This window comes from Eurytemora carolleeae, unplaced genomic scaffold (genome assembly GCF_000591075.1).
Source record: "Eurytemora carolleeae unplaced genomic scaffold, Eaff_2.0 scaffold315, whole genome shotgun sequence".
Classification (NCBI taxonomy): Eukaryota; Metazoa; Arthropoda; class Copepoda; order Calanoida; family Temoridae; genus Eurytemora; species Eurytemora carolleeae.
Window position 1 is genome coordinate 271,706 of NW_019396843.1, and position 23,174 is coordinate 294,879.

The following is a 23,174-nucleotide window of genomic DNA, read 5'->3' on the forward strand; positions in this document are numbered from 1 at the left end:
TAAACTGCATTTTGTTCATTTTATGTCTAACTCTAAAACGGGTGGTTGCAGGATGGTAAATTGTTTTGCCCCATTTTCCTTTCTCCCTGAAAAAAAAATATGATGTTACCGTCCCAGGGGCCAACTTTTTTAAAAGCTACATAGCCTACATCCCCATTAGTGATGCGGGTAACCGGCTATAGGTAACATAAATACATACATATATACTTAAATATTCCGACGCGTTGTTTAATATATAAAATGATAACTGGCTAAATCTGTAATTCCTTATCCTCTGTGCACCATCAGTACAGTGTACAGTAGAGAAAGTTAAACTGACGGATTTCAAACTGTATCTATTGGCTTTCTTGTGCAATATATAAATATATATATAGATATATGAATATACATATACACATATATCTAAAGAAAGCTATATTTTCACTATGTTCAGGGAACATTAAACACTTCATTAGCAAAACCGACCCAAAGCAAAACATCTGCAAACTTAGGAAATCCGCAAAAAAAAATTTCAGTTGAATATCATCCTCAGAATGTAAAAACTACTGAAGCATTTATTAAATCATGCATAACTTCTCAGTTTGAAGCTTCTTGCATGTATTTTATCTTTTTACTGATGGAGAAAAATATATTATAATTTTTTTTTCGGAGTGCAAGATTTGTTAATTAGGATTTTGTTGTAACTAATTAGCTGTTGCAGAAAGCAGATGTCAGTATCTGAGAAGTTTAAACCCAAGGGTAGGGTATAAATCTTGCAATTAGTGGCATAGAATGGAAATAGATTTACTAGGGAAGCCCCGTCCTTTATTTAAACTTTTAATTGTGGCTCTATCTGTGAGCATCTTTGTCAACCATTAACTATGATCCGTGTAAAGTCGTCTTTAACTTAGACCCCCCTCTCGGAGACACTAAAATCCAAACCAAATCCGGTTTCTTTGTTCTCCCTATCGGAGTGTAAATAACCTAAAGCATTGTGAATCCATCCATTTTTCAAAAGCTAAACAAAGAATATTTTCTCATAAAGAAGTAGTGACTTTCGTTAATAATTAATTGTCATTCTTTTCAGAAGTTTAAAGACGTTTTAGTACTGTCCAACTACTTAACCCTTTGATATCAGAAAATAGATCGTAAGAATGTTTTCATTATAAACATTCATTGTAACAGTTTTATATGTTATTATTTATATAATTTTTTTAGGAAATAAAGAGTTTCTTCATTATCGGTTTTGATTTGAGGATTATACTGTTGTTTATCTGTTCATCATTGAGAATCTTGTTTCTATCCGACAACAATCTTCTTTTTGTACAGTATAAAATAATAACAAAAACGTTCACTGATTTTTAAATACTTTTTTGAGCAATTTTAAAATTTCACAAATATTAAAACCATTCGGATTCAACTTTTGTATTCTGAGCATCCATACACCTTTCCCGGGGTCATGTCAGATCCCACATAAAATTTTGGCTCAATCGGTTCAGTCGTTCTGACGTTTATTGGATACAAACAGACAAAAAGACAGACAGACAAGCAGAGTATATATATGTATAGATTTGATAGGTGCACTGTGCAGTGCACACTCTGTTACTCGGAGAAAATTCTACTGTAACTGTTACACATTTTGTATAACCTCTGAAAAAATTAAAAAGCAAAAACAATCGTGTTTTAATGATCAAGGGAGTCTTATTCGAAAATCCAACCAATCTTTGTCAAATAAAACTTTGATAGAATATAATTTTAACCTTTAGGAATATAGCTAAAAAGTTTTTATCAATGCATGCATAATACATACATACATATGTGAAATATTTTTTTTACCAAATGATCAGATAATGATTAATGGTAAAACTTGTAATTTAGTTCTTATTGTTTAATAAGTTAAATTCAATTACAAAAGTTTAATGTGAGATTTATTCCATTTGGCTCTTTCTCTGCAAAGCAACATTTAAAGCTTTATTAGCAGATAATTTATGTAGATTTTTCTTTTCTAGATTTTTACATCTATGTTAAATACACTGGAAAGCAACATTATACAGCAATCTTTCAGAGGTTTTTAAATAGGAGCCTAAAATCTTGTATTTAGTAAAATGGATCTGTTTACACTGCTCAATTGCGATTTCTCTTGTTGAAATCATAACTTAAGTCGTATTCCCATTCCATGGTTTTTTCATTGTATAAAACCAAAATATGGACCTGCAGAACACATATAGGCAATAATCAACATCAGTAATTTCATATCTTTATTAAATAAATTACATACAACGTCTTATTTTGTAAACATACATGCGTAAACTCACATCACATTTTCACGTCACATTATGTCAAATTTTGTTGCATCATATAAACAATTGTGAATAAATAAGAGTTTGAGAAAACATTTTTGGCAATGCTTACTATAAACATTAAACCAAATTTAGTTTATGACAAAAAAGTTTAAATTTAATCATTAATAAAACAATTATTAATGAATAATAATAATCAATTAATAGTATTACATTGTATCCAGCATCCAGAAATGAGAGCCGAAGTTTTTGGGTGGAACGCCAGATAAGGCTCTCATCCTACTAAACCAGTTGCGTCGAGTCGGCTGGTTGCTGGATGAGTCACCGGTAGCGAGAGTGCCGCGTTCTGTTGTTGGATTGGATCTGCTGTGAGGTCTGGGGATGACTACTGAACCCGAGTGAGGATTGTTCTGTAATGGGGTCCCACAACGGGGGGGTACTACACAAATTATTATGCATGATCAGACAGAAGAATCAAGAAAAAGAAGGGGTCTTGATAGTAAAAAAAATGTAAATTGTTTTTTTCCTGTAAGTAAATAAAACTCTTCTTTTAATTTACTCACTCTGTCTGAATCAGGAAACGAATGGTCAAAACGATTAAAGAATTTAAAAAAATTAAGAAAAAATTACCAGGGATGCGTCAGCAAAGATTGGTCCGTCCTCCTGAAAATGAGAATCCCAGTCCTCGTTATCAAAGTTGGCAAACCAGTTGTCATAATCCCAGTTGCTATCATCATCTTCATCGAAACTGTAAACTTCAGGATCTCTTTTACCAATCATTGGAACAGAATTGAGTTCCTAAAATAGTTTCAATTTATATCATGTTAACTATCAAAATATTACCCAAACTAAAAGTTGTATGATCCGAGCCGGTACAACATGTACTGTATTCAGTACAACATGTACTGTATTCGCATTCAGTCGTGCTGTCCAGTCTAGCTTTCAAGAGAAGAGTCTACCCTGTACGTTTAATGCAACAAGATTAAGGAATATAGATGCAAAATTAGCTGAAAGGGATAATTTAGATATTTGGATGATGTTAGAGATACCAATTATTTAAGTAAATTGTAAATAAAAGTATTACCTGGATATGCCTTCTTTCTCCTCTCTTGTACATAACGGCATTGTTTAGGAAGTTGTTATCCCCATCATTTAAACTAAAAATAATTATATAATAGACTAGCTGAATTGTGCCCGCCGTTGTCCATGAGTTCCTTTAAAAAATTACAGCCCATTCGGTGAAATGAAAAAATCATACAGTACATACATCAAATATGCAGTATGCTTTCGGAGTAAAAGTGTATGGGGAGGTTTTGCATCTTGAATTTTACTCAGTTTTCTCAGAACCATTTATTATTGATGAAATATTACTCTGCAAAAGACTGTAATATTACGTCTTCCTGTGAAAATGTAATCCTGCACACGATAAAGCTGTAGTGGATTTCAATAGTTAAATGAAAAACAAATTCTCCTAACTAAATATTTTCAGAAATAACCCCCGAGTACAGTATTATACAGATTGACCTTTGGAAGTGGAGTACATGGCCTGTACAATTAGTAAAGGATTAGCGTACATCATCACTCTATATACTATAACCTCGTTGATCTCAAAGGAATTGATTTTTTGCAACAAACTCAAATTTTCTGATCCATATTTTTTACAACCAGATGACATATGTTAACCTTTGACATTCCTAATTTAGAATATTTGATCTGACGAGTTAAAAGTTTGAAATATCAAAAGTATTAGACATCAGAGCTTGTAATTAGTATTGATATTGTGGATATGGAGATCAATGCCTAATCTAGATTTTTTAAAACTATAATTACCGGAAACCTTGCTGAGACTTGAGAAAGCTCTCCCATGGTGTTCCCCAGGCACTTCGCTTTGTATCCCGCCCCTTCCTGAAAAACTAGAACTAGAACCTTCAACACTCAACTAGAGAATTCTAGCAAAGCCGGCGAACATTTTTCGATTTTAGTCGCCAAGCTTACCCATCACAGCTACGATGGTAAGCGATTATATCAAAACAATGTAGACGACTCTCGCTTTAAATTTTTATGTATATTAAGCTGTTAAACAGCATTGATACACATAAACATAAAAGTCAAGAGAAACTGTCAATTAATAAAACTTTTCTTTGATTGCTTAAAAACTTGTAATTCAAAATATTCTTGTTAACAGTCAAAACTTAAATTAAAAAGTCGTCTTCATTGTATTAATATAATCGACAACAACTTAATACCTCTCTTTTTGCACTGGATATAAAAATGTAAAAGTCGCAAACGGGCTAGTACGAGAAAATCAGAATATTTTGTTTGCATATTTGAAATTTAAAACTTTTTTCTTCTTAAGAGCAAAGTGAGAAAAAGACTAACTTTTGATTGAAAACATTTAATTGCAAAATTTATTTTAAGTGAGTATTTGTCACAGTTATTATATACTGAATAGATCGAAGAACTTTAAAGGAATTTTTGCCAGAAACTCAAATTTTCTTATCTCTATATCTTTGCAACCTGATGGTGTAAAACTGGTATTTAAAGCTAGATCATTTGATTTAAAGGAATTCAAAGTTATATTGAAATAAACTCTGAGTTTGGGACAAAGATTTAATTCCTTCATACGACATTCTGGTACAGGCTCTAGGATTGATTTTACGCAAAAGTAAATCTAAGAAAATCTAATTTATTTTGTTAAAAATTAGAAATTCAAAAACATTTTAGTTCTTCTATAAGAGGAGTTAAGATTGAAAAAATCTTCCGTTCAATTTTCCTTAGTTTAAGACTTTTTTGTAACTATGTATATTTTAGTTTATAGTACTATAGACAAAGACATTAGAATATATATTAGAGTGGAATTTAGACAAAGACAATAGAATATATATTAGAGTGGAATTTAGACAATCCCTCGGTATGAATTTTGTCAGTCCCTTTCAGCCTGAAAGGGAGTTCAAAGTGTACAAATCATGTAAATGTTTACAAATTATATGCAGTAGAGTACATTAATACAGTATGTTCCCTAGACTATCCATTTCAATTTGGAATGTTTTAAAGCTGTTAAAAAACTTTATAATGAATTAGGTGAATAAAAAACATCATTTGATTTATAGTTATAACGGAAAATCATCGTTTGTAAAATGAAAGGCATAGAGTCTATGTGAAATGATCATTGGTCAATTATGAAACCAGCCTATTTCATAATTTGGTTTTCTTTTAATATTAATTTTCTATAAAATGATGTTCCAGGGCCCAAAAGGTTATATAGCGCAAATATGTGAAGTACAACTGCAGTATGGAAACAGTACAACAAACAGGCCGTTTTAACACTTTTTTCTACTAAATTCCCCTCTAATATATTTTCTATTCTCTATGGTCAGAGATAATATGAGTTTAAAGTGTGTCCCCCTCTAACATATATTCTATTCTCTTTGAGTATAGAGTAAAAAAATATATATTTGTCTACTTACGTCAAGCTTTTTGGTTTATAAAGAATATTGGCCCAAGCAGAGGTCCAGGGATCTCTTTTATCTTAACAGTTAATTAAATAACAAGATGTAGAGTATACAGTGAGAACCAGAAAACTCTAGAATAGGAGGATGTTTTTATAGTGATTAAATAACAAGATGTAGAATGTACAGTGAGAACCAGAAAACTCTGGATAAGGAGGATGATTTTAAGACCCAAGTTATCACTTTTAATTTTCCAATGAATATGAGAAACAATTGTGCAGTGTAAACAGACCCATGGAACTTAATACATGATTTATTTAGTGAGTTTATAGTAAAACCATTTACTTTGTAACAATATCAAATACAGAGAAGTATTGCTATAAAGTCTTCATTAATATCTATTCCACAGTTTGCTGGTTCTAATTCTAGTTGTTTGTTTTCAAGCATCCAATAAACATCAAATAGCACGAATGGTAAGCGAGACTTCACTTCACATGGTTCAAGGTTTATTGTGAGTTGGAATTTAGGGATGTTAAATAAAATCAAGATTTGTGAAATAATGACATTGTTTAAAGCTAAAATATAAAATTGTCTTTACAATTGTTAATAATTTATTTGAGAAAAAAAAATTCTGTATTTTTAAGATTGTACTTCTCGAGTTGGCAGTTTATAGTCTAAACACAATTGTTAATTATTATTTAATTTGAAACTCCATAGATCAAAACAAAATAATACAATTTAACCCAAACTTTGGAGTCATCAAACGAAGTTTTAAAATGTCGTTTTTTAAACCTATTGATAGTGAAATGCTGCAGAATTTTTTTTAAATTTAATAATTACATTGAAATCTTTAAACTGTTTCAAGGCTATTTTTTTACTATTTCTGAGATTTATGTCGAATACAGGGTTAATGTAAAGATATTACATGAAACTCATAAAATATGACGATTAAGGTTAAATTAAGTTTTTTTGCCTTGAATATTGTCTTTTAATTGACGATTTATTGACATGGCAACGAAAGAACCCAGTCTAAAGTTTAAAAGAATCCGAAATATAAGGAAATGGACAATGTAAATTATGTACAGTCGTCTCTGAAGTCTCATCCTTTGTGGGTAACTCTGAACCCATTGGACAATTGTCAAGACGATATTTTATAAATTCTGTGGATGTCTCCGTAGTTCTGGGTTAAACTGTAGATATTAAAATATTTGTTTAAATCCACCTAAAGCCATTGATTGGCTTCTTCGTTCACGTTGAGAGATATATTTGGCAAGCTTGGACTTTAAACTACTCGTCAAACTTGGAGAATCTCTGGGAAAACATTAAACAATTTATTTTAGAAATTATTTTTAATTTTAAAGAGACTGTAGACGTAATTTCAAGTGAATCTTAATTTTAAAACGTTTCACGATTCACAATGGTACTCTTCGCACTTTCAACCTTGTAATAATAAAAAGATTTTGTCAATTTCAAAGATGTTAATATTCTGTTAGTTTCCATCCTTGTCTCTGCACTATACCCGTATAAAGTACTTTTCTTTGAGAACTGCAATTATAAATAATCAATTATTAGATTATAAAGATGGATAAATCATTTTTCTTCAAGTGAATATTAGCAAATCATCTTTTTTCCATCTCATAATCTGAGTTCGTTTCCCTTATGTCCATTTTAGAGCCCAAATTTGTATTTTGAATAATCATTTTGTTTGTTTATCTTCTTGTGATTTTTTACAATTTTAAAATTTTTTTTTTTTTTTATCGATTTTGATGGTTATTATATCGCTAGAAGTAGAACTGACGAGGGTCAACCCAGACCGAAATATATTTTCAATAAATGTGGAACTAACATAAACTTTTTTTACTCTACAAAGGTTTGGTCCATCACCATCACCGAATATTAAATTAAAGTTCGCTTAAATAAAGTTTGAAATGGCACCATTGTGAATAATCAAACGTAAAATTTTCATCGTTTTTTCCTTTAACTTTATTTTTTGGATGGTTTTATCGATACTTTTTCGTTTATTTTGTGTTTAATATTTTTCCTAACTATTCCCCGTTTATCCAGAGGTATTTGCTCCAAGCTTTCTGGATTAGTAGACCCTTTAAAATGAAATTAAAAGTATTGAATTTTTTTAAACGTACATGTTTTTATATGTAGTGTAATAATCAGAAAGAAAGAATCTGTGTCTAGCAGATTTACATTTTTGCATAATTCTTAGTGTACATTTTTCTTATTTTTAAGTAATTAGTTTTTATATTTTGTTCACTTTTTTCTTTTTTTCTCGGTAAATTTATGAAAAGAAAGAGCGAGGTTTAAAACAAAAATACAAGCTAATCCGAATTCCTAAACTCTAATATTCTGTATTCTACAATGAAGACGACTTTTTATTATTAATGCTCTTAACACCTTCAACCGTTTTAAAATTTACAGGTTTACAAGTAAACAAGGAAAACTGACAGCTTCTTTTTGTTACCATGTTTATGTGCTGTTTGAAAAATCGGTAAAAATGAAAAATTAAAATAATAAGTCATCTTCATTGATATATACGACGACGCCTGTATGAAAGAAAATGTGTTTTTAAAAATGGCATTCATGTTTTAAGGAACGTTCGATGCAATTTAAAATGACCACCCATTTAAAAAATGAAAGAAGAAGATCTTGTTTTTTTATCCGAAAATTTCTATTTTACATTAGAGACTTGCGGATACAATGAAGCTTAGCCAAGAAGGTGAAAGTCAGAATTCAGCAATTTTCTATGGAAAGTATGACAACACTTTAAATTAAGTGCACTTTGAAATGGGAGCTCACGAGAAAATACGTTGACAGTCCCTTTAAATTAAAAATCTTCGCTAAATTTTATTTGATAAATTAAAATATTTTACCTAAAAGCTGTGCTTCAGGAACTCCAGATTCTATAATGAGAAAAATGTAAAATTTCAGGGAATTTTTGAAAAAAAGTTGTTTAAAGAGTCTGAGAAATTACCTTCTAAATGGGTAGGTTTGGAAAATATTGACGGTATAAGACAGACGAAAAATAATGTAAATTTCATTTTCTGAAAATAAGATGTGTTGATAATAATGATATACTAATTAGAAGCTTTGAACAGTACTCTTATTGTTCTACTGATTAAGGTATAATACATCCTCTGTATTTAAGCAAACCCTTTCCACAGCCAGGGAGATATAAAAATCAAACGAATCCAAGAATTTTTTTCTAAAAAATTAAAATGGATGTTTAGGAAGTGTGCATTTTGGAAAATGTTTTTAAAGGGGTTAAACATATTTTGATATTTTGGTTCCCCCTGTGTTTGGTTTGACAGATCTAGGATGATGATCTGGAGATTCGCAAATATTAACAATTGTTTGCATATGCGGGCACCTACACCCTTGTAAATAATTAAATTTTGTCAACAATAAGAAAAACAAGATTCTATATCATAATGGTAGCGATACTAGGTTGACACAATTAATATTACAATTCTTGTGGTTTAAACCAACATTTTTTCTCAAGTCCAATGAGTTCAGTCTTTCGGAAATTAAAAAATCTAGCACGCCAAGTCTGATTTTTAAAGTTTCTACAGTACGTTAAGGAATAAAATTATAGTACGTTTTCAGTCTGATTTTTCAAACTGATAAATCATGAAAACTGATAAACCATGAAAACTGATAATCCAAGAAAAATGATATATCATGAAAACTGATAAACCATGAAAACTGATAAACCATGAAAACTGATAAACCATGAAAAAAAGTTACATACCATGAAAACTTGTAAACCATAAAAACTGATAAACCAAGAAAACAGTTAAACCAAGAAAACTGATAAACCAAGAAAACTGATAAACCATGAAAACTGATAATCCAAGAAAACTGATAAACCATGAAAAAAGTAACATACCATGAAAACTGAGAATCCAAGAAAACTTATAAAACAAGAAAACTAGTAAACCAAGAAAACTGATAAACCATGAAAAAAAAACATACCATGAAAACTTATAAGCCATGAAAACTGATAATCCATGAAAACTGATTATCCAAGAAAACTGATAAACCATAAAAGCGGATAAACCAAGAAAACTGTTAAACCAAGAAAACTGTTAAACCAAGAAAACTGATAATCCAAGAAAACTAATAACCAAGAAAACTGACGAGTCATTAAAACTGGTAAACCAAGAAAACTGATAAACCATAAAAAAATCAATAAACTATGAAAATTAAAAAACCATGAAAATTGATAATTTAATAAAATAAATGCCGTCTACAATATTTCTGTGGGTGGCAATAGATGAGCTCTACGTGCTCCAATAAATAACGTTTAAAAAGTATGGAAGAACTGATTACTTGAATCAAAATGTTGAATGTTTTATAGAAAATACCGGCAATTCAAGGAGGTTCGAAAAAAATGGTCAAAAAGAATCAGAAACCCATCTAGATTTTAAAAATTAGATTTTGCAAAATATTTTTGAGTAATTTCTCTTTATTTACAACATTTGTTATTGTGACCATTTTAAGTCTCCCTTCAACTAAAAACGGAAATAGGGGACCAGCATGGACATATAAAGGAATCAGAGAGAAGGGTCAATGATTCTTTTGATTGATTGGATATCAAACAAAAACATAATAAACAGATAAAGAAATATATATATATATATCATACTAGGCTTTCAGGGGCCAAGAACGCCCCCCCCCCCAGAACTTTTAATGGGGGGCGTAGCCCCCTCCTAGAACTCGCACTTTTCAAATCTTAAACTTAAGAGTGCAGAAGAATTACAAAAATAGTTTGCAGTTCAGAAGTTTAATGGGAGTCCCCCCACCCCCCACAAAAAATATATATTATTGCAAGGCTGTAACCTAATTTTCCCTTTCAAGTTCACAGAATTTTGTTTTATGTAGAGATAAAGTAGTACTTGCAAGGTGATTGGAATGTTTGTGTGCATTTAAAGGGAGTGACAGACCATGTCACGTAGTTGAACTGAGAATGTAGTGTAGTGGAGTATTTTTTAGGGATTAATTTGAGACATATGAAACGTTTTAATGATGTATAATTACTGAGTTTGAGCGCAAAGCCGACGTTCAAACTCATCGGTTTAAATGGTTACGTTTTAAGAATCGATTTATTTTTAATTAGTAAATAACAACGACGAAAAATGTATCAAAAATTCTACAATAAACTAATTATATATTTAGCAACATATTGCTCTGTAGAAATTTGTCAATAAATCAATGTTAGAAAAAATTATTTCTTTTTCATCGTTATATTTAGTTTCTTATTCTTTACGAATTTGTTCGCAGATTTCTACAAGTTCTTCAAATGTCGTCTTTCTATTTAGAATTCCAAAAATCTGCAGAAAATGTTTGTGAAGTTTGAGAGATTACAGAAACTAATAACTAAATAAGATTACTTATGTTCGATGAGAAGATTTAATTTTTAATTTCTCAACCTGTTCCTAAACTTGAAGAATTGTTGTAACATTTTTTGTCGTCGTTATATTTAATAATTTTAAAAAAAAACGATTCTCAAAACGTAACCACCCAAATGGATGATTTTAAAAGTCGACCTTGCGCCCAAACTCAGTAATTCTACGTCATTATATGTTTTAAATGAATCAAAAAAAATTTTCAACAAAACTACATTCTCAGTCTACCTTCCATACATTGCCGGTCACTCCCTTTATAGTATCTTATACTTGTGTCTGATATCAAAGAAGCCAAATGTTCTGAATTTACAGTCCAAAATTGCCCCTCCCTCCCCCAGGAACTCCTATGGGGGGGGGATCTAAAGAATTACAGAAAGAAAAATTACAATATAAAAGAATGGATACAAATTTTCAAAAACAGACAATTTCGGAAAATGTATACTAAACCGTAAAAAAATTATGCCTGATAAAGTAGAAGCCAAATGTTTTGAATATAAAGTTCAAATTTTGCCCCCCCCCCCAAGCTCGCCCCCTAGGAGCTCCTACGGAAAGGCAAAACTCCTAGGGGGGTGGCAAAAAAGTTTTTGACCTTCGCGCATTTTTGCCCCCCCCCCCTCCCATAGATTTATTTCTGTATATGCCCTTGTTCAGGGCGCTTCGAGCCTATCTTCTAGATAAATAAAACAATTTATCTTTGTATACATTGCAAAACAGTAGCAAAAAAAGCTCGCTGTTTTGTAAAAAAAATTTTATGGATTTTCAAAATTTAATGACTATTTTTTTAAATTTTGATCATAAATGTTCCCTGGGATCATGTACCGACCGTCCCCACAATATTTGGGCCCGATCGGTTCAGCTGTTTTGATGTTTATTGGATACAGACAGACAAACAAACAAAAAAACGACAGACAAGCAAATTATATTCATAGATATATTAAGTAGTATTTTCAGTTTGTCTGTCTGTTTTTGTTTGATCGTTTGTTTGCTTGTATCTCAGATATGTCATTCGGAAATGTTCTTGGTTATAAGATTCTAAGTTGAGTAAGTTGACTTAAATAGTTAGTCTTTGTCTCTGATTTTGTAATCCCTATATCTTTGCAGTCGAATGGTGTGACCCTTTCATATTTCAAACTTGTTACTTTTTATTACATAATTTATAGTTTAAAATATAAATGATTTAGGCATATAGAAAAGCAGAGTTTAGGGCATGCATCGATAATTTCGTTCAAGAAATGTGTTCCTTAATGCAGATTACAGATTAGTTCAAAGCACAACTTATTTATTGATTTTTCTTTAGCTCCTTGTTTAAAAATAATTAAGATATCAAAACATTGAATTAAGATCTACAAATGTTTATTAATATGACATTCACATGATAATAAGCATCTTTTGTAATTCTTTTTTAGCATAAAGTCAGGTTGTCGGCTTTAGTAACTATAAGGCGTCTATAATTTATGGGAAACATATCTTTGGATTTTACAAGTTTAACCAGGGTTACCCACAAATTATGAGACGGTAAAGACGACTTGAAACTTTAAAGATATTACGATAAAAAATTAACTAAGAAAAAAATATTAAAGAACAACTATTTCTAAAATATGTGTAAAATCTTGTGTTCATTTAAACACGTATGTTTAATACTTTTTAAATAGGTTTTGATAATAGAAAAACTACATATAAAAGTCTAACTAATTTAGATATATTTTTTACCGTTAAACAATATGTTTATTGGAAAAAGAGGTAAACACGTTAATCCTCAAACCCGGCCAATTTTAACGTTTAATACTGTGTTTTAGAATCATACATTTACAACGTTAAACGCTGCGTTTTGGACAAACACGTTTTAAACGTGAAACAATGTATTTACAAAGGTTGGAATTAATGAAGACAATTGTAGAGCTAGTTCAACTTATTCTTTTTTGGAAGTTTTTTTTTCGGCGGTATAAAGAAGTAGTGAACTAGTTAGAACTAGTTGAACTAGCAAGAACGAGTTTAACTAGTTAGAACTAGTTGAAATATTTAGAATATAGTTGAACTATTTAGAACTAGTTCAACTTGATGAGAACATGGTTTGAACATTAACTAATGTGTTTACAGCTTACAAGGTCTCCATTGATCACTTCCGGTATCTCCAACATAGCACCATGGGTATCTTTCATTATTTCCATATCCGCATCTACAATTAAAAATATATATATATATATATATATATATTATAATAATTCCATATCCAGGTTACATATATTGTAATGTACTCAGTGAACCAACACTGAAATGTTGATGAGGGTAGTTCACCCAGGTTCATCGTTAAATGTAAAACAAAAGAATTTATGAATTATAATATATGGACAGGGTTACCCAGGACATATTAGACTTGAAAGACGACCTTTAAACTCTTTAATTTGACAATTTGAAGGTTTAATTTCCAGGCTTTTGGTCCAAATAAAATTCTGTTACTTCTGCACATTTACCCGTGCTTAGTATTAAACCATGATTGCCGTAGGATTTTAAAAAATTCTAAAAATTTGCCAATGTCAGCTCCGGGGTACCCATAAAAGTATTGCAAAGGAATTGAGTTTTTGCCACAAACTCAAATCTTCTGATCCCAATATTTTTGCAACCTGATGGTGCAAACCTTTGATATTTCAAACTTAGATTATTTTATCTATAAGTATCAATAGTTTGAAATATCTAAGGTCTACGACATTGGGTTACAAAGATATAGAGATTATAAAATCAGAGTTTGTGGCAAAAACTCAACTCCTTTGGTCCAACCGTTTAGTCAGCTATAAAGAATATATATATATATATAAAATATATAAAATATTTATGAGCGAAGAGCTTTTCTATATAGATAATTGAATATGTTATCTATAATATAAAAACTAAGCTAGAGCTGGCCGAACGGCTGAACTAATTTGAATGAAATTCCGGTAAGGGACTTTCATGGGTACCCTGGGGGTAACAAAGGCTAAATAAAATTCGAATTGTTTTCTTCTTCAAATTTCCAAAAAAAAGTTCTTCAAAATTCAAATTTTTTTCTTTAAAAATTCGATTTTTTAAAAATTCCACAGGCAACGTTGTGCTCTTCAGCTGGTTCTATAAATGTATTTTCAAATATCGATCGATTGGTTTAATATTTACCTTTCTCCTGGTCTACAGCAATAATCCCAGCCCACATCATTCATTACTTCACAATACCAGTATCCTACATCCGGGTTCATTCTAGACAATACATTCATTACATAATACCAGTATCCTACATCCGGGTTCATTCTAGACAATACATTCATTACAAAATACAGGTACCCTACATCCATTCATTACATAATACCAGTATCCTACATCCGGGTTCATTCTAGACAATACATTCATTACATAATACCAGTATCCTACATCCGGGTTCATTCTAGACAATACATTCACTACATAATACCAGTATCCTACATCTGGGTTCATTCTAGACGATACATTCATTACATAATACCAGTATCCTAAATCCAGATTCATTCTAGACAATACATTCATGACATAATACCAGTATCCTACATCCGGATTCATTCTAGACAATACATTCATTACACAATACCAGTATCCTACATCCGGGTTCATTCTAGACAATACATTCATTACACAATACCAGTATCCTACATCCGGGTTCATTCTAGACAATACATTCATTACAAAATACAGGTACCCTACATCCATTCATTACATAATACCAGTATCCTACATCCGGGTTTATCCAAGACATTATACATTCATTACATAATACCATGGAATCCTACATCTGGGTTCATGTCTGTGCTTTTATCTGTGATTGTGTCTGTGTTTGTGTCTGTTTTTGCATCTGTATTTGTATTTGTCTTTGTACCTGTCTTTGTATCTGTGTTATTGTCTGTGTTTTTCTATGTTTGTACCTTTCTTTGTATCTGTGTTTGTATCTGTGTTCGTGTCTGTGCTTGTATCTGTGGTTGTATCTGTTTTTTGTCTGTTTTTGTCTCTGTGTTTTTATCTGTGTTTATATCTGTATTCGTGTTTGTGTTAATGGATGTGTCAATGACTGTATCAATGACTGTTTCAATGACTGTGTCAATGGTTGTGTCAATGGTTGCGTCAATGGCTGTTTCAATGGCTTTGTCAAGGCTGTGCCAATGGCTGAGTCAATGGCTGTGTTAATGGACGTGTCATTGATGTGTTAATGGCTGTGTAATTGTTTGTATTAATGGCTGTGTCAATGGCTGTGCCAATGGCTGTGTCAATGGCTGTGTCAATGGCTGTGTAAATGGTTTTGTCAATGGCTGTGTCAATGGCTCTGTCAATGACTCTGTCAATGGCTGTGTCAATGGCTGTGTTAATGGATGTGTCTTGGATGTGTTAATAGCTGTGTAAATGTCTGTATTAATGGTTGTGTAATGGCTGTGTCAATTGCTGTGTCAATGGGTATGTTAGTGTGTTTATGACTGTGTTAATAGATGAGTCAATGGTTGTTTTAGTGTCTGTTTTAGTGACTGTGTTAGTGACTGTGTCAATGGTTGTGTTAGTGACTGTGTCAATGGCTGTGTCAATGGGTATGTCTGTACCTGCAACTTCCAGTAGCACATGGGGAACCAGAGACTGTCCAGTCGGTCGTAGACTCTAAATAAATAAATGCACAATGTACTGTACATTGTACAGTAGTATAGACTCAAAAACTGTGGAATAGGAAGACGGCTGATGTTTAACTATTTGCTTTATAGCAACACCGAATATTGATCAGATAAAAGTTGTCATCCTATTCTACAGTTTTATTGGTTTCACTGTACATTTAACAAATACAGGAATAATTCCAGGTAAGGGCAACAGTATTTTCTTCTTCGGAATTTTAAAAGAGTATCGTTTAACAAAACTACCATCAGGTGGGTTTTTTTTTTTGCGGTATATACATTTGTGTAAAGGAACTGAGTTTTGCCAAAAACTCATATTTTCTAATCCCTATTCTCAGCAACCGGTTGGTTTACACCTTTGATATTCCAAACTTAGATTATTTAATCTAACATGATCCATAGTTTGAATTATCGGAGGTCTTCAGCACTAGCGTGAGAAGATACAGGGATAAGAAAAACAGAGTTTGTTACAAAGACTCAATTCCTTAACCATTAAAAAAAGATGATACGAGACTAACCATGAACATTGTTTTTCTTGCAAAAAATTTGATATTTGCCAAAGTCACTCAGCGCAATTCGTGTAACCCGGTTTCCGATACACTCAGTCCAATTCGTGTAACCCGGTTTCCGATACACTCAGCCCAATTCGTGTAACACGGTGGGTGGCAAAAAAGTTTTTGACCTNAGCTCAATATGTATATTACCACTCTATGTACTGATCTATGTATAAATTACCTTTTTATGTACTTCTCTATGTACTTATTACCTCTCTATGTACTGCTCTATTACCTCTCTAGATAGATAGATAAAGTTTAGTGCTAAAATGCATGTATTGGTATACAGAACGATTTTTCAATTACAAATTGATAATTATATTAACAGTACAAGTATAAAGCAATTAGGTGGAAAATAGCTCTTGGATGTTTTGTTTATTTTTTCCACCTAATTTTAATAATGATAACAAAATATTTCCATTAAATAGATTTAAGATGAACTATTAGAGATCAGGGTGCGATTTTATCTTATGCTGCAATAGTTTATACATTTGTTAGAATAACTAGATTTTAAAATAATTTTCTGACATGTGCAAGACAAACATCAAAACATATAAAAACATAATTAATTAGTTTTACATGAATAACAATTCGGTTTATAACACATTGTAATGTAATTTTCAAAAAGAGAGTTTATTAGTCTATTTTTAAATATACTTAGAGAGTTGCTTCTTTTTAAGTCAAGAGGCAGGTTATTCCACATCTTAAGAAGAGAGCTTGATGGTAAATACTGTAATAAGCTCATTTTGAGAATGTCAAGTTGATAGTTAAGAGATCTTTCAAAGTTTCCAAGCTTTTTAAAAATGTTTTCAAAAGAGGAAGGATCGAAGTAGTTTATTTGTATATCTATACATAAATATAGCTTGGTAAAAGTCGACAAGATCATTAACCTTTAGAATCTTATACTTAAGAAAAAGAGATTCACTATGAGACATTGCTTTTGAGTTATCAATTAATTTTATTGTGCGTTTCTGTAAAATATGAATTTTTTTCTTTCCGAACATTTGTTTCTTCCCCAGGCTGAAATTCTATATTCAATATGATCGAAATAAAGAGTTGTTAATGGTTAGTTTAATATTTATAATAGGAAGAATATTTTTTACAGATGACAAGCAAAAACTTTTGTTTCTAACTGACTTAAAGACATACTGCTCTATGTATATTCTACTTCTCTATATACTACTCTATGTATATGCTACCTCTCTATGTACTGCTCTATGTATATTCTACCTCTCATGTACTACTCTATGTATATGCTACCTCTCTATGTACTGCTCTATGTATATGCTACCTCTCTATGTATTGCTCTTTGTATATTACCTCTCTATGTACTGCTCTTTGTATATATTACCTCTCTTTGTATTGCTCTATGTATATGTTACCTCCCTATGTACTGCTCTGTGTATATGTTACCTCTCCTATGTATATGTTAACTCTCTATGTACTGTTCTATGTATATGTTACCTCTCTATGTACTGCTCTATGTATATGTTACCTCTCCTATGTATATGTTAACTCTCTATGTACTGTTCTATGTATATGTTACCTCTCTATGTACTGCTCGATGTATATGTTACCTCTCTATGTACTGGTCAATGTTGGGTGCTTCAGAAATATGACAATTTATTTCTGAACTAAGAGTGAAGAAGAAAACTGTACAATGATAATCATCCCGGCATCTAAACAGACAACTTTTTTACCTTATTGATAAAAACAATCTTTTTTTTTGAAATTTTTTGCTTTAAAACTTTTGAATGAAAATGATAATCTTTTTAAAAAAAATTTTCTTTACAACTTTTTAATGAAAATGATAAAGATATGAATGATAACAATAATAACAATAGATGATATAATAACATTAAAAATAATAATATTATCAATAATTTTAACAACATTAATATAGTAAATGATAATAATATCAATAATTATAATAACATTAATCAAATAAATAATAATGATAATTTGCAAAAAAATTACATTTATTTTCTTTAACAAGTATTTAAATAATACTACTACTAATAATAATAATAAGAATAATAATAGTAATAACAACAAGCATAATCGTAATGATAATAATATTTAAAACCTGAATTTGCATTCATCTAATGAAAAGGTTCTTAATGATTTATGGATTACAGAGTCTGCTAACCTTAAATATAAGCAAATTATATAATCAGCCTAAAGAGAGAAAACATGGCTCGGAAAAAGAGTATAAAAGAATTGAGTCTTTGCAACAAACTCTGATTTTCGAATTCCTAATCTGTGCAACCCAATGTCGTAGACCTCAGATATTTCAAATTGAAAATTATGTTATATTAAATAGTCTATGTTTGAAATATCAAAAGTTCACGCCATTAGGTTGCGAAGATATAGGGTTTGGAAAATTTTCGTTTTTTGCCTTTATTCCTTTAGTAAACAATCTTGACGTTTTGTTGTGCACATTCCTGATTATTTATATATAATATATATTAAATTCTTAATTTTCACATGAATTTCTGTTTTTCTATACAGGGTTACCCACAAAGGATGAGACTTCAAAGACGACTGTACGGAATATAAACTATCTGTTTCCTAATATTCACGACTCTGCAGCTGTTAACTTGTTTCTTGCCAAATTATTTAATAATAATAATCGGAGTCCTAAACCATGATTAGCAAATAGAAATTCGACACCCTGCTTAAGTTTTAAACATTTTTCCAATTTTCAATTTTTGATAATTTATGTTTAAGATGGATGATTTTAATATGTATATGTAATCTTAAAACCAGTGCTCAGGATCCGGATCCTGATCCGTTGGATTCATAACATATTGGCTTCCTGGATCAATATCCGGATCCAAGGGACAAAATATCAACCAAAAACTGTAAAAAATATTTTTATTCTCAAACTCAAAATCTGAACTGCTGAAAAAGAAAGAGTAGTAAAATGTCCTTACTTCTGAGTGGTTCATTGAGAAAATAATTTTAAATTCTTCTTTTGAGCAAATCTTAAAGAAATATTCATGACCTGAATCCGGATCCGGATGTGGATCTGCATCTAAAGGAAATGGATCCTAAGCACTGCTTAAAACTTAAAATTTACCTTGCACGCTTCGCAAACATCTTAAAACACTCCACATCTGAAATCTAAATATTGGGTATTAGTAATTTGTATTGATTTTTCATTTTTTCAGGATTGATGAAATTATGCTCGCTGAATTTGCTCGCTAAACGTAATGTATGATTCCAATCCAAGCTTGGGCATCTCACAAGGATCTGGGCTTAGTTATATTTCTTACGTTACGTGCATATTTTCCAAAAGGGTCAACACTTGTTTTTTTTCTGTTGATGTTTTTATTGCTCAAAGTATAGTTGACGAGGGGGGGGGGGTAAGTTAGTTTTTTTATGTTTTCATATCTAATCAACATACAGGGTGTCCCACGCAAGTGTACAGTAGGAAGACGACTTTAAGGTCATCTTTAATATTTGAAATTATTTAAGGAACCTACTTTTACATGTATCATCCATGAAACAATAATTTCAAAATTCTCCAAGTCTTGGGATTTCCAAAATGTGGTTCGCGTTTTGGTCTTGTCAATATTACCGGAGATAAGAAGAAATTCGTTCAGAATTTCATTTATTAAATCATAACTGCGACATCTGAACTGTCGGATATATCTAAAGCACAAAAATGACAGACCACATTTTAGAAATGTCAGTACTAGGATTATACCATGGTGATTAACGCTTTTAAGTTGTATTACAAATAAATGCCGCAATCTATTTCAAAGATAAAGGACGACCTTCAGGTCGTCTTGCTACTTTCATGTTTCGTAGGACACTCTTTACAAATAGACAGCTCGTACTGAATAAACAGGAAATGGAGGTGAAATTCAAGGTTTTTGAAGCGACCACTTACACTAAGTTTTGTTTACATATTCGTTCCATAACATTCATCACTTTGTTAGATAATTGTATATAATTACATTTGTTTTTACACTTTCAACCGATAAATGCTTGTAAATTCGGATGTACTTTTTAAAAACAACATGATGATCATGTGCTTTAGGTTGTAAATGAAATCTGTATACGATGTCTTTTGTATTAAAATATCAAAATAAAATTTGTAATTTCACTCTTTAGAAGAGTGACTCCTTCTAATGGAGGGGGGGGGGGGCACTCTTTAGAAGAGTTAGTAAAAAAGGAATTGTCTCGTTTTTATTCTTTAAGCAATTTCGGAACTATGCATTTTTGATTTAAGAAACATAAACTTAATTGGGATAAAGTGTTTCTCACTAATCAATCTTGTGTTTTTTTTTGTGATAAAATTAGTATTCAGTCGTCAAACCAGAATTTACAAGTTACAACAATGATTCTCACTGAAACCTTAGTCATTTGATACACCAGGTTATCTTTTAGATTTTTGTATGATAAATAAACCATTTTTTATTATTATTTAATCATCTTTTGACCAACATTACCGACCCGAAAACCGTGATCCCGGCCCTCAAGAGCGGAGTGTTATTTTATTTTATTGTCACAATACGCCATTTTTGTGTCTGGGTCAGGTCACAGACTACACAGGCTGCTTATCTCCTTTCACAGGGTGGGCTACGTAGGCCTAAGTTGACCCAGCACGACATGATACGTTTTTACGATAGGTTTTTAGAGTGCCATCTTACGGCCACTTGTTGAATATAATACCCATTTAGAGGTTAAGTTTTACAACTTTTAAAGAAATACTCCAATTTTAAACATGAAATATAACATTTATGAATTCAGTCTATTTTTGAAGATTTTGCGTGTCGAATCCAAATGATCCTTAAATATCCCTGAATACAGATGTTTGCTGATTGGTCGTGTACAGTACTTGTACACAATAAAACATGCTGTAGAAAATATCGCATAGCATAGGTTTCAATCGATCTCTGTAACTCTCTCATCTCTGGGTCAGGTGCACAAATGCCCAATCGGCCAGATCTGGCATGTAATGCACAATGAACATTTAATTTTTGTGAAAAAATCGTACATTTGAATCACAAAATACAATAAAATTGTGTACATTATTACATTATACATTATCAGTCCTTTACCTGTTCCTTGCCAAAAGAATCACAAACTTTCAAATTAAAAATACTCCAGGACCGGTCCTAAATATTTCAAATTATAAATACTCCAGGACCGGTCCTAAATATTTCAAATTATAAATACTCCAGGGACGGATCCTAAATATTTCAGATTATAAATACTCCTGGACTGCAGTCCTAAACATTTCAAATTATAAATACTGCAGAATCGATTTACTTTTATTCTAAATAAACTGATAACAGTTTTTCCGCAAGTCACTTTTTACCCTCTCGGTTTTTTTTGAAAACTTATTTATGTGTGAAACATTTTCAAAATTATTTAGATTTTTAAAAGAACGAGAGACAGGCAATATAAGCGTATTTTCATGCGACCCTCCATGCTGATGCCCGAGTCCGAATTTAATGAATTTCTCAAATCCCCCAAAAACCGGTTTAATTGAGCGCCGGCTTAAATCTTGAAAATTGAATACAATTTTAAGTGGAACTAACCATATTTGAGCCGCGGCTAAAAGTTAAGCCGCGGCTCAAATTCTTGAAATTCGGCCTCCCATTGATTTACAACGGCTCCATTAAATGCTTGGTCTGATTATATATGAATTAAATATATATGCATGCATGTTTTTGTTAATTTAAACTGTTTATCTTTATTTGTGGTTTCTCTGCAACAGTAACCTGCACATTTCTTGCTTGTAAGAAATTTTTGAAGAAATTCACAAAAATCAAAACTTTCAAGTCAGAAAAACAACGTTATCTTCCTCAATTTTGATCAGATTAAGGTTTCAAGGGTACCGCTGTAGATCTGGCATTGTTATTTTTCCCTGGAGGGTCAATTAAACTTACGCTTACAGTCCCTTTAACAAATTTTTAAAAGTAAAACCTAAGTTAACCTGTATCGAATTTTCTTCAGCTATTGAGTCTGATAAAAGGCAGTTTCTATCCAGTCCTGGATCAGGGCTAAAAAAGGCAAAATTTTAATTTCTGTAGATATCACACAGTTTTTATAACCTTACGCACATTTTGTACAAATTCTAATAAATTTAGTCAAGGTTTGTATACTGAAGGTAAGGGGAGAAGGGTTTGTGTAATTATTTCGTATTAGAACTGCTGAGGAACTGGTTTATGGTAAACAAGCCCGGCCAATTCCAACAACAGTTCCCACCTTTATTTCCAATCTTTATTATCGTTTTGATAAAACTAGTTCCGAGCAAGAAATCAGCAGGAACCGCCATATCTTGTGCGTCAAATCTGTGTACTGCAGTGGGAAGAGATCAAAACAAAGAATTCAGGGGCAACGCATCATTTTTGAGAAAAAGGGCCCAAAAGGGGTGGAATAAAAATTTATTTTCCAAATTGACCAGAAAGCCAAAAATCATAAGTATTCGCTTTAACTTGATATATTAACTTATTTTTGTTGGACTGTAATATCACATCAGAGCTTTAGTCCTTTCCCTTCAACTTCTGGGGGGGGGGCACTGGGTTTGTTTACATTCCTCCCACAGTGTACAGTACATAAAATGCGTCTATCTGAGTTGGGGGTTCCTGTATATTGTTCCTTGGTTCCTTGGTTACCTTTAATAGTATAATATAAATAAATATAGATTTTCCCACGAAACATGAAAGTGAAGAGCCGATTTAAAAGTAATTATTTATCTTTTATCTAATGTTAAAGTTTGTATTAAAAGATTAAAAGCACTTCCAATCTAAGCCAATTCTTTAGTTTGTATGTGTGTTTGACGGTAGTATAACTATCTGTGGTAGACGGT

At 31.4% G+C, this 23,174-nt stretch overlaps 1 protein-coding gene and 2 long non-coding RNA genes across 5 annotated transcripts; all 3 read right to left on the reverse strand.

Moving 5' to 3' along the window:
* Nucleotides 1-2,229: 2,229 nt before the first annotated feature.
* LOC111709325 (uncharacterized) lies at nucleotides 2,230-8,818 on the reverse strand. Of its 3 annotated transcripts, none has more exons than XM_023482966.1 (9): nucleotides 8,712-8,817; nucleotides 8,611-8,640; nucleotides 7,770-7,827; nucleotides 6,951-7,039; nucleotides 5,747-5,807; nucleotides 4,110-4,184; nucleotides 3,364-3,436; nucleotides 2,910-3,077; nucleotides 2,230-2,689 (listed from the first exon to the last, which is right to left on the reverse strand). In XM_023482966.1, exons 1-9 carry the CDS (start codon nucleotides 8,776-8,778, stop codon nucleotides 2,489-2,491), a joined length of 822 nt encoding a protein of 273 aa, XP_023338734.1. In that variant the 5' UTR covers nucleotides 8,779-8,817; the 3' UTR covers nucleotides 2,230-2,488. The 3 variants fall into 3 exon arrangements, with proteins under 3 accessions (XP_023338734.1, XP_023338737.1, XP_023338736.1); XM_023482968.1 differs by having other exon boundaries at nucleotides 2,571-2,718; XM_023482969.1 differs by lacking the exons at nucleotides 6,951-7,039; nucleotides 7,770-7,827 and having other exon boundaries at nucleotides 8,712-8,818.
* Nucleotides 8,819-12,407: 3,589 nt separating this feature from the next.
* Nucleotides 12,408-15,794, reverse strand: LOC111709326 (uncharacterized). The gene is made up of 3 exons (XR_002766828.1): nucleotides 15,729-15,794; nucleotides 14,290-14,370; nucleotides 12,408-13,321 (listed from the first exon to the last, which is right to left on the reverse strand). It is a non-coding gene; the product is annotated as an uncharacterized LOC111709326 (long non-coding RNA).
* Nucleotides 15,795-17,899: 2,105 nt separating this feature from the next.
* Nucleotides 17,900-22,637, reverse strand: LOC111709327 (uncharacterized). The gene is made up of 6 exons (XR_002766829.1): nucleotides 22,571-22,637; nucleotides 22,299-22,365; nucleotides 21,418-21,474; nucleotides 19,428-19,471; nucleotides 18,432-18,494; nucleotides 17,900-18,024 (listed from the first exon to the last, which is right to left on the reverse strand). It is a non-coding gene; the product is annotated as an uncharacterized LOC111709327 (long non-coding RNA).
* Between the last annotated feature and the right edge of the window lie 537 nt (nucleotides 22,638-23,174).

Excerpts from the sequence above, each read along its gene's own strand:
- LOC111709325 (XM_023482966.1), bottom strand. The coding sequence starts at position 8,778 with ATGAAATTTACATTATTTTTCGTCTGTCTTATACCGTCAATATTTTCC. Across the intron at positions 8,641-8,711 it reads CAAACCTACCCATTTAGAAG|AATCTGGAGTTCCTGAAGCA; the intron begins GTAATTTCTCAG and ends TTCTCATTATAG. Across the intron at positions 3,078-3,363 it reads GAGAAAGAAGGCATATCCAG|GAACTCAATTCTGTTCCAAT; the intron begins GTAATACTTTTA and ends AAACTATTTTAG.